The sequence below is a fragment of the Callithrix jacchus genome, chromosome 15 (assembly GCF_049354715.1).
Source record: "Callithrix jacchus isolate 240 chromosome 15, calJac240_pri, whole genome shotgun sequence".
In the NCBI taxonomy this organism is placed as follows: Eukaryota; Metazoa; Chordata; class Mammalia; order Primates; family Cebidae; genus Callithrix; species Callithrix jacchus.
In genome coordinates this window covers 89,491,932-89,503,974 of record NC_133516.1, presented here as the reverse complement: position 1 = coordinate 89,503,974, position 12,043 = coordinate 89,491,932, and the positions used below count along the sequence as shown (strand labels likewise).

At 42.1% G+C, this 12,043-nt stretch overlaps 1 protein-coding gene across 20 annotated transcripts in view; it reads right to left on the bottom strand.

Moving 5' to 3' along the window:
- Positions 1-12,043, bottom strand: part of LOC103788015 (uncharacterized) — a 66,498-nt gene that overhangs the window by 42,810 nt on the left and 11,645 nt on the right. For 17 of the 20 annotated variants that reach the window (XR_013527680.1, XR_013527681.1, XR_013527677.1 and 14 more), the window contains 3 exons: positions 11,310-11,381; positions 5,309-5,501; positions 3,259-3,317 (listed from right to left, as the gene is read on the bottom strand). Coding sequence is in view for 1 of the 20 variants with exons in the window: in XM_078352155.1 (XP_078208281.1) it covers positions 11,368-11,381 (14 nt within the window). In the remaining 19 variants the exon portion in view is untranslated. The remainder of the gene's footprint in view (positions 1-3,258; positions 3,318-5,308; positions 5,502-11,309; positions 11,382-12,043) is intronic. The other 3 variants (XR_013527687.1, XM_078352154.1, XR_013527682.1) reach the window with 2 other exon arrangements.

The following is a 12,043-nucleotide window of genomic DNA, read 5'->3' as shown; positions in this document are numbered from 1 at the left end:
AGAAACAAAACTTAGAAATTAAATATAAGAAGAAAGCATTTTAGAATGTGAAATGCAAAAATTCCAAACATTGGGTCAAGAAAGCATGTTTCTTTTATTTTTAAAAAATATGGCCAGGTGCAGTGGCTCACATCTGTAATCCCAGCACTTTGGGAGGCCAAGGCCACTGGATCACTAGAGGCCAGGATTTGAGACCAGCCTGGCCAACATGGCAAAACCTCTTCTCTACTAAAAATACAAGAATTACCCAGGCAGAGTGGTGCACACCTATAATCCCAAATACTCTAGAGGTTGAGGCAGGAGAATCACTTGAACCTGGGAGGTGGAGGTTGCAGTGAGCTGGGATTGCACCACTCCAGACTGGGGGACAGAGCAACACTCCATCTCAAAAAAAAAAAAATGTTTTAGGAAACAAATTTTCAACTATATTTTAATGTATATTTGATCTCAAACTAAGCATAATATTTTATTAATTTTTTAAAACAAATCATACTCTCTTATATCATCAATTTAAATTAAGTAGTGCATATCACCTATTAAATGAGAAAACATCTTTATATAAAATGGAGGCTATTAAATGTTAGAGTCTATATTAGAGCAAGCTGCATAATCGTTTAATAATCTTGATATAAAAATGTTTTACATAACTTTATAATAATTTATAAAAATAATAGTTCATAAAAGTAACACTATTTTTTTAATTCCTGAGGGGGTTCACAACTTGTATTACTCTGAAGTGAGTTCATAAATTATTATTATTATTGAGACAGACTCTCTGTTGCCCAGGCTGGAGTACAATGACATGATCTTGGCTCACTGTAGCCTTTGCCTCCTGTGTTCAAGTCATTCTGTTGCCTCAGCCTCCTGAGTAGCTGGGATTACAAGTGTGTACCTCCATGCTCAGCTAACTTCTGTATTTTTAGTAAAGGTGGGGTTTCACCATGTAGGCCAGGCTGGTCTCAAACTCCTGGCCCCAAGTGATCCACCCACTCAGCTTCCCAAGGTGCTAAAATTACAGGCATGAACCAACATGCCCGGCCCAAGTTCATACATTTTTAAATGCTGAAAAACAACAGTCTAATACAAAAGTTTTTTAAATCAGACTTCGGTAATTTAAACCAGCTTCTTGTTCCTGCCTTCCAAAGGAATCCAGTCTACCAGAGAAGACAGACTATGAAAAGTAATTGCATTGTAATAAGCCCATTATCAGGGAAAAAGAGGATTCTGCAGAAATATACAGTAATTGCTGGAGGACTCAGCAAGGGGCTCCCAGAGGAGCTAGACTGAAAGGACTGAAAGTAGCTATAAGAAGAGGACAGAAAAGTGCTCCAGCCCAGGGGAAACAGCATGTGCAAAGACCCAGGCAACAGAAAAGAAGCCAAGTGCAAGGAACTGAAATAATCAAAGATATCCAGGGTACCCAGAGCATAGAATTGAAATGAAAAGATTAAAAAAAAAAAAAAAGATGAGACTGTTGAAAGAGACAGGGGTCAAGCTCTGGTGAGTACTGCAAACAGTAGGGAATAATATGCAAATAGTATGGATGAGCATTAAAGAAGTATGGAATTGTTCCCAAGAGCAATGCGACGCCATTAATGTGAACCCAGAGTGAGAATTAGATAAACAAACAACGTTTTGAACAGCATAAGTGTTCCCCACCAACAGAGAGCCGAAGTAGAAGGAAAATGTGAGATTTCTCATTTTCAGAGGGCTCAAGCATTCTAACAATGTTCTAATAATGACTCCCTCACGCTCAATCTTCCAAATATAGCAAAATGCAAATACTGCCTCTGGCTAAATGCTAACAGCCTAGTGATCCAAAGGTGAACAAGAAAATGACCACACGACCTGACCTTGCCAGTAGACCAGTCTCATCATTTAGATTTCAGAGGCCACACCAGGATCACCGTGAGAGTCAGATTTGGGCCTCTAGAGTTTCACTTTCCTGCTCAGAGAAACTATAGGAAGAATACATCCCTTGCCTACCCACCTCACACCATGTCAACTACATGTCTCAATAATATAAGTGGAAAAGATTTTACCAGCTGCATTGACTCAATCCACCAGAAAAAGAAAACAAGAAACAAGAAAATCCTTCATAATATACAGTATGACTAAGTGATAAGGCTACCTGATCATTTCACACTTCTAAAATAAACATCCTACTGTTAAAATCCATAGATGCGCATGTCCTGAATTTGCTTAAGGCAGGAACAAAATCCAAAGACAAGTCAACTAGCAGTAAAAAACACTGAATTAAATAAAATAAAAACCAAATGAAAGACATTAAAAGTCAGCACTTGAGTCAATCTGGTTCCACAGCCATGGGCCAGGCTTAGGCTGGATACAGCTGGCAAAAGTGAATCAGCCTGGAGCTGGCAGGCTCGGGTTCTGGACCCTGAGCACACTACATGACTTGCTTTCATAGTACTTTTATAGGATTTGTCATGATTTTACATGTCCCAAAAAGTTATTAGTAATTTTAAAGATCAATGAGAAAGTAAAAGCAAAGTGTTACAAGTTCCATCACAGAAAATCATTTGAGTTTTTGTTTTTGAAACAGTCACTCCATTGCCAAGCCTGGAGTGCTGAAGATTATTGTCTTTAAACACAATAATCTAATCAATCACCGTCACAACAAAAGCCCCACGACATAATCTGTGTCACTTATAAAAAGCATTGATATTTATAAAATTGTTAGTCAATTTATAAAACTGCAATAGCAAATTATTTTTACTCAGAATAGTACTAAATTAACAATATAAAAAAAATAGACTGGTATGGTGGCTCATGTCTGTAATCCCAGCACTTCAAAAGACCGAGGAGGGCAGATCACCTGAGGTCAGGAGTTCAAAACCAGCCTGGCTAACACGGTGAAATGCTGTCTCTACTAAAAATCAAAAAATTAGTTGGGTGTGGTAGTACACACCTGTAATCCCAGCTACTCAGGAGGCTGAGGCAGAAGAATCGCTTGAACCTGGAGGTGAAGGTTGCAGTGAGCTGAGAATGTACCACTGCACTCCAGCCTGGGTGACAGAGCAAGAGTCTGTCTCCAGGGAAAAACAAAAAAACAAAGCTTGACTTATCCTTACACTGCACATGTATATATTGATAAATCAAGGAGTGCCTGTATTGAGCTTCTACAAAAGATTTTTTGGAGAGGTGAAGGAAGGAGCAGTTCCATCATTTTAAAAGATTACTTTTTAAAAGCTTAAAGATTACTCTGTGCTGTTAAAAAGGATTTCACAACTTTTTTACCTGTTGTATTTGTTCTTGGCTGAGTAACTTCAGTTGTGTTGTGAGTAAGAAGTTCTGGTCTGTAAAAACATAGTTGACATTGGTGTTATAATAGAGTATTTAGAAGAAATCTTCAGGCCTTACTTGTACAGCTGCGCACTAATTATTACTATCATTATATTATTAAGATGGAATCTTATTCTATCACCCAGGTTGGAGTGCAGTGGCACTACCTCAACTCACTGAAACGTCTGCCTCTCAGGGTCAAGCAACTCTCTTCAGTCTCCTGAGTAGCTGGGACTACAAGTGTGCACCACCACACCCAGCTAATTTTTGTATTTTTAGTAGACATGGGGTTTTGCCATGTTGCCCAGGCTGGTATCTAACTCCTGACTTCAGGTGATCCACCCACCTCAGCCTCCCAAAATGCTGGGATTATAAGCATGAGCCACCATGCCTTGCCAATTTTTAGACATGGTCAATTCTGCTTCATTTTATAGTTTAAAAAAAATCATTTTGGTGAAAATAGCAATTTTCAGACATTCAGGTGAGACTACCTGCATGTCTCCAAAGTTATCCTTTTTGTAAGATAAATATGCAAAAGTCACTTTTCCCCCAAACCAGCTCAATTCTGTTTCTGAATCTTAAACTGTCCCACAGCACGGCAAGAAGCAGCTTGCTGTATCATCTTAAACTTTCCTTTCCCTTTTAACTCAGTCCCAACGAATATACACAGATGCACAACCCCAATCAGTAAGCAAGACTCTACCCACTTCAACATTCCTTCCATGAGTAGACAGAGGCCTTCTGTTCCTAGCCCTCACACTCAAACCACCCATGTGTTACCCTTCAAAATCAAGGAGAATAACCTTTCTAAAGGGCAGATCCAAATTATTTTAAGAGGGAACTGCTATTGAAATACCCTTGAGCTTGGCTATAATGAATACATTTTAAACAATCCTGCCAACTCCATTTTGCCCACCCGAGCTCTGTTTGCCCACCCCGAGTTACGTAGGGCATTCTGTTCCGAAAGCTTGCAGTCCGAGACACCTGGCATCTTTCTAACCGATTTTCTGAGAAACAGGGCCCACCAGCCCCATACATCCTGTATCTGTAACCGTGTAACTGCTACCCGACACTGCTACCCCACATCCTGAGTAAGAAAACAATTTTAAGTAGAAGTTTTTGTCAGGCAACCCCCCTTCCCTTGACCTGCTCCTTCTGCTTCTGTAATAATCTGCTTACCGCCTCCTGACCCTAAACTGGTATAAAAATGTTGATTTCCCTTTGTTCTTGGCGGAGAGGTTTGAGCTCTAGCTGACTCTCAGATGCCAGCATAAAGGTGGACTCTCAGCTAACTCAGTGCATGGCGCTTCTGTTTAAACTCACTAGGGCATAACACTATGAGACCATTTAATGACTGCCACTGCTTTGGTAGGCTCTAAGGCCTTCCTCCACTTGGCCACACAAGTCTGTCTATGCAATCCCACCACACCCACGTGGTGCTCCTCACTCCACCCAGAATGGGTGAGGTATGTGAATATGTGAGCATATTTGACACCTCCCTGCCTTTACTCATATTTGAAACAGATTCCCTTTCTCTTTTTGCTTTTTGTAAGTGAAGCAGAGTATGTTGTGGGGCTTTTGTTGTGACGGTGATTGATTTTTGTGTTTAAAGATGATAATGTTCAGCACTCCAGGTTGGGTGACGGAGTGAGACTGTCTCAAAAACAAAAACTTAAATGGTCTTCTTTGATGGAACTTATAATACGTTGCTTTTACTTTCTCGCTAATCTTTCATGAGACAGTTACTGGATGTGCCATCCTTGCTTTCTTCCCCAAAAATGCTCAATAACTTTTCGTTGTATTTTTCTTAGTATTAAGCCCCCAATGACAGGGTTCTTGTCAGACCCAATTTTGCACATCTCATGGTTATACTAAATAAATGTTTGTTCAATAAGTGAACCTAAATATTAATTGTAAATAGAAGGAAGTCATGATGCGATGTAAACAAAAGGCCCATCTTCATCAAATTAATCTCTTCTTAATTTGTTTCTGCAGATTATCTTACCTTTCAATAAAAATTTAATTCAGTTGCCCACTTGGCAGATGTTTTCCAGCCTTGGAATTCCATATCACAAGGGACTTCTGAAAAAAATGGTTTCCAGTAGTCCTTCCACATACAAATCATTTAAACGTGCTTCAAAGTTTTGGTCTTAAAAGAGATCTTCAAAGATCCTCAAAGATAAAACTTTTTTTAAATTCTTAGGAAGAGAGAGAAAAAATATTATTATAGAAAATAAAGAATACAACCTAAATAGTACTTTTTTCTGAGATGGAGTCTTGCTCTGTCACCCAGGCTGGAGTGCAGTGGCATGATCTCAGCTCATTGTAACCTCCACCTCCCAGGTTCTAGCAATTCCCCTGCCTCAGCCTCCCAAGTAGCTAAGATTATAGGCACCTGCCATCATGCCTGGCTAATTTTTGTATTTTTAAGTAGAGACCGGGTTTCACCATTTTGGGCAGGATGGTCTCATACTCCTGATCTCAGGTGGTTCGCCCATCTCGGCCTCCCAAAGTGCTGGGATTACAGGCATGAGCCATCGTACCCAGCCTGTAAATACTATTTGGAAGCAGCCTTTTGCTACTCCCTGCTGGTGACCTTTAATAACCCTCCTCCATTGCTGCTGCGCCCTGGCACATTTCAGGCTACACTTTCACCTGCACTGCAACCACAAGATCAATATTCATTACCCCTCCAACCTTGTAAGCATGCTATTTTAAAAGAAATAACTTTCCACAAAGAATTCATGGAATGTGAAATAATAGTAAGCAGAGCTGGTTTAGATTAAAAGAGACATAATAACCAAAGTCAGCACAAGAGGATTGTTTGGATCCAGCTATGAAGCAAACAATGAGCTGACACCAAAAAAATCACTCTTAATTTTGTCAGATGTGGGGAGACAGTGGCTGTTTGGGGATGTGCACCGAACAGGTAAAATGACGTGAAGACTGTGATTTGCTTTACAATATTCTTGCAAAGGGAGAAAAAAAAATAGAACAAAATGTAGGACAATCTTAATGATCACAGAAATTGAGGAATGGGTATTTAAGTGTTCACTGTACTATTTTCTCTACTTCTGAATAGGTATAACAACTGTAATTTAAAAATGTAAAAAAAGAAAAAAAATGGCCAGGCACCATGACCCATGCCTGTAATCCCAACTTTTTGAAAAGCCAAGGCAGGGGGATTACTTGGGTCAGGAGTTTGAAACCAGCCTGGCCCAACATGGTGAAACCCTGTCTCTACCAAAAAAACAAAAACAAAAACAAAATGCTGGGTGTGGTGGCAGGCACCTGTAGTCCCAGCTACTCAGGAGGCTGAGGCAAGAGAATCAGTTGAACCCAGGAGGCAGAGACTGCAGTGAGCTACTCCACTCCAGCCTGAACAACAGACTGAGAATCCGCCTTAAGAAAAAAAAAGTAAAAATGAATTTACTAATCCCTGCTCTGAAGCCACATCCAAACAGAACTCTAAAGAGAAACATTCAAGAAATTTACGTGGTGCTATTTATATACAGATCTCCCATGCACCTCTGAATGTAACATTGAAATATTTTGTAACATGATGGCTGGGAGTGACTCAAACCTGGGCATGGTGGCACAAGGCTGTAGCCCTAGATACTACTTAGGAGACTGAGACAGGAGGATAACTTGAGCCCAGGAGTTCTAGCCCAGCCCAAAAAACATAACACGACCCTGTTTCTTTAAAAAGAAAAATCAGGGAGCTGTCAGGGTGTTCACTGATAAATTATTTGGGTGCTATCAACAACTGCTATCAAAACACTACTACAAAATCCAAAATGATATCTATTGCCAGACCCCTCTCCTTACTTCTGACCTCATTTACCAAACTGCCTCCCCCACCTCTACAACTCAACTTGAATGTCAACTTGAAATTAATTGATTAATTAATTAATTTCTTTGTTATTAGATTGGCTTTCCTCTAACATCTAAAGACTTGTCTTAAATTCTTACTTCACCTTATTAGCATCAAATCTGAAGGGATCTAGTGTAGTAGCTCTCTGACATAAGAAACACATGCATTTTTGAGAAATCACACAAAGTGAAATAATTATCATAGCTGCAAGAAGAAATATGCCCATAAATAACAGTAAAAGATTAGAGGCTTTCGGTCATACTAGAGTGATGTTAAATCAAATTATTCTGTTAATTCAACTAGAAAATATATAAACCTAATTCTAGCAAACTTTCTATCAAATAAAAAAGAACCATTTGTTGGGGTTGAGAGTGAAAACTGGAAGTTTTAGAAAGAGGTGAGACCAACTGCAGAATGTGCTCATCATGCATCACCGAGGCTGTCCCAATCACACCCTCTGCCTCATTATCCCCCTTATTCCACTTGATTCTTTCCCAGACCATAACCCCTTCTTACACAGTAAATATCTCCTACTTACTACACATTTCCCCACCAGACTAAATGCTCCAGAATGCATGGGACAGGGCACTGTCTTCCACACTGCCCAGTTTCCAACACCTGACTCACACGTACCAAATGACTTCAGGATTGTGAGATTGGAAGTAGTGATTATTTCCTCAATACTTGCAGTGGTTCACAGCAATGAAAATCCTAAGCTTTCCTTTCCCCTTTCGGGGACCATAAAGAAAACAGCAACACTGTTAGAGGCATTTGAATCAGAGCAACTCCATCTAAAATAGGAGCTGGGTAAAATGAGGCTGAGACCTACTCAGTTGCATTCTCAGATAATTAAGGCATTCTAAGTCACAGGCTGAGGAAGGAGGTCAGCACAAGATACAGTTCATAAAGACCTTGCTGATAAAATGGGTTGCAGTAAAGCGGCCAGCCAAAACCAAGATGGTGACGAGAGAGGCCTCTGGTCGTCGTCACTGCTACTACACTCCCACCAACACCATGACAGTTTACAAATGCCATGGCAACGTCTCAAAAGGGGAAGCATAAAAATAATCCGTTCCTGGCCGGGCGCAGTGGCTCACACCTGTAATCCCAGCACTCTGGGAGGCCAAGGTGGGTGGATCACCTTAGGTCAGGAGTTTCAGAGCAGCCTAACCAACACGGTGGAACTCCCATCTCGACTACGAATACAAAATAAAATTAGCTGGGTGTGGTGGTGCACACCTGTGATCCCAGCTACTTGGGCGGCTGAGGCAGGAGAATCACATGAGAACCTGCTTGAGAAGTAAACAAGATAGGCATGATCTGGGCGTCAGAGCCCCTGTGCTGAAGCAGGAGGAAAAAGTCAGCCAGCAGCACTCTGTGAAAAGTGAAAAGAGGATGAGTCAGTGAGCCTCGAGGCTGAGGTGAGACAGTGCTCAGTGAAGACCTCTCCAACATGGTGACGTTTCAACTGTGATGCTAACACAAAGGAGAAGCACAGAAAGCCCTCAACTAACAGCATTCCCCAAACACCAGCCCTCAGTGCAACAGTGCCAGGAAGCTGTGACCCGAGAAGAAGAAAGGCACCCAAATGACCAGAGTGGCTGGCACAGAGCACATAATCCACAGAGGGCATGTGGGAAAAGCAGAGGAATGGCAGAGGGCAGCTCACCCATGCCCCTGCACAGACCCAATCAGGGGCTGTGAGGTTTACTCCAAGTACAGTGGAAGCCACTGCACATGACAGTCCAGAGAATGACAGGCTCCACCTCCTACTTTCAATGAGCCTGACCAGGCTGCTCTGTGGCATGGCTCTAACTGAGCACTGGAGGGCAGGGAAGGAGGATGGGGTAGAACCTGGGCTTTGTATTCAGGCAGGGTCAGCAGGCCTTGCTGGGCTGGATATGGGAAGGGAGACAATCATACCTCAGGGTAACTCCTGGGCATCTGGCTTGGGCAGCTGTTAGACCCTGAGAGGAGCTCATAGAGAGGGAAATGGGGACTTTGCCTGGGACACATGAAGCCTGAGGAGGGGTCAAGCAGATAGGTAAATATAGAGGTCTGGTGTGAGGAGCATCTTCAGGACCAGGAATGAGAGTCTCAAAGACACAGACAATATAATATTTGTAAGAGGTGGGCAGGGTGGGATTATTTGTAAGGAAGACACAGTAAGAAAAGAGAAAGAGGCTGGGCAAAGTGGCTCATGCCTGTAATCTGAGCACTTTGGGAGGCCAAGGCAGGCGGATCACGAGGTCAGGAGTTCGAGACCAGCCTGGCCAACATGGTGAAACCCCATCTCTACTAAAAAAATAGAAAAATTAGCCAGGCATAGTGGCGGACATCTGTAATCCCAGCTACTCAGGAGGCTGAGGCAGAGAATCACTTGAACCAGGGAGGCAGAGGTTGCAGTGAGCCAAGACTGTGCCACTGCACTCCAGCCTGGGTGACAAGAGGAAGATTCTATCTCAAAAAAAAAGAAAGAAAGAAGAAAGAAAGAGAGAAAGAAAGAGAGAGAGAGAGAAAGAAAGAAAAAAAGAAGAAAGAAAGAAAGAAAGAAAGAAGGAAGAAAGAGGGCTAAGGATGAAGCTGCTGGCTGGCACTCTCCAGTGTAGAGAGGATGAGGGCAGGGGCCTCAAGAGACTGAAAATGAGACAGAGAGGAGCCAAGGAAGAGTCCACAAGATTTGAACATTTTTATAAAAAATGGGGGGGGGGCAGAGAACAATAACCTAGAATTCTGCTGAGAAGCAGAATAAAAATGGGGCAGAGAGCAACTTTGGTGCCAAAAGATGTTGAACGAAAAATTAAAACTAAGTGTTTTGAAGTGCTGATGAAGTATTTAAGGAACAAGATAGAAAAGACAGGTTGGCTGAGGTTTCACCTTCAAATGCCCAGGTGGTGGCTACTGCCAAAGCTCTCTCTGTTAGTACAGAGTGGCACCCAGGCACAGGTAAAGCCCAAAGAAAAGAGGCTTCCCAATGGTGTCAATCCTCCTGCAGAAAACCTTGGACTGTACAGAAAAATCTACTCAGTAAAAAGCATCTGTACTTCCATTACCCGACTCTCTCCTCTTACGTAGGATTAAAATTTCCATAATCCATGCATATTAAAAACTGTAGGATGGCCAGGCATGGTGGATCACATCTGTAATCCCAGCAATTTGGGACGCTGAGGCAGCTGAACCACCTGAGGTCAGGAGTTTGAGACCAGCCTGACCAACAAGGCAAAGCCCTGTCTCTACTGAAAATGTAAAATTAGCCTATAATCTCAGCTAGTCGGGAGGCTGAGGCAGGAGAATCACTTGAAACTGGGAGGCAGAGGTTGCAGTGAACTGAGATCCCGCCATTGCACTCCAGCCTGGGTCACAGAATGAGACTCCGTCTAAATTAAAAAAAAAAAAAAAAAAAAAAAGTAAGAGAGTCCAGGTGTAGTGGCTCATGCCTGTAATCCCAACATGTTGGGAGGAGGGAAAATCAACTCAGGTCAGGAGTTTTAGGCTAGCCTGGCCAAAATGATGAAACCCCATCTCTACTAAAAATACAAATATTAGCCAGGCATGGTGGCCGGTGCCTAAAATCCCAGCTATTTCAAAGGCTGAGGCAAGACAATCGCTTGAACCTGGGAGGTGAAGGTTGCAGTGAGCCAAGACAGTGCCACTCTGCACTCCAGCCTGAGCAACAACGCTGAGACTCCATCACCGAAAAAAAAAAAAAAAACAACCAGAAATAGAAAACTGGAGCTGAGTCCTAATCATTGTACTTACTTTCCTAAGATAAAACATTATATAAAACATTACCACTGGGTGTGGTGGCTCACATCTGTAATGCCAGCACTTTGGGACTTTGGGAGGCCAAAACGTGGGAATCACAGAATGAGGAGTTCAAGACAAGCCTGGCCAACATGGTGAAATCCATCTCTACTAAAAAAATACAAAAATTAGCTATACATGGTGGTGTGCGCCTATAATCTCAGCTACTCAGGAGAGTGAGGCAAGAAAATTACTTGAATCCGGGAGGCGGAGGTTGCAGAGAGCCACTGGACTCCAGCCTGGGTGACAGAGCAAGACTCCATATAAACAAAACAAAACAAAAGAGTTTACTCAGTAATATACTTTAAAGGAGGAAAAAAAGACTTACCAAAATTTTTGCAGAAAAGCTGATCCACTGTCTTTCTTAATTTGGTGATTCTGGCACACTATTCTTCCTTTACTGTTGAAATCACAAAAATACAAGTTTTCTCAATGTAATGGGTTTACTAACTTGGATTATTATATATTATTATTATTTTAAGACGGGGTTTCACCATGTTAGTCAGGCTGGTCTTGAACGCCCGACCTCAGGTGATCTGCCCACCTTGGCCTCCAAAGTGCTTGATTACAGACATGAGCTACCACGCCCGCCTAAATATTATTATTATAAAATAGACAGTATTTTTTTCTTTTCTGTGACTAAAATTATTTCTAAGATTCCAGAATGTACTTATTACTGAAACAATGCTAGCATTGAACAAAAAAAAGGAAGAACCAGACATTCGTTAAAGCTGGAAAAAAGCAGAATTCGGTATGCTCAAGAACAGCTACCAGGCCAGGCACAGTGGCTCATGCCTGTAATCCCAGCACTTTGGGAGGCCGAAGCGGGCAGATCACCTGAGATCAGGAGTTCAAGACCAGCCTGGCCAACAAGGTGAAACCCCATCTCTACTACAAATACAAAAATTAGGCAGCCATGGTGGCAGGTGCCTGTAATCCCAGCTACTTGAAACATGAAGTAGGAAGATGTGCTCGAACCCAGAAGGTGGGAGGCTACAGCAAGCTGAGATCATGCCACTGCACTCCAGCATGGACAACCCAGAAAAACTCCATCTCAATAAA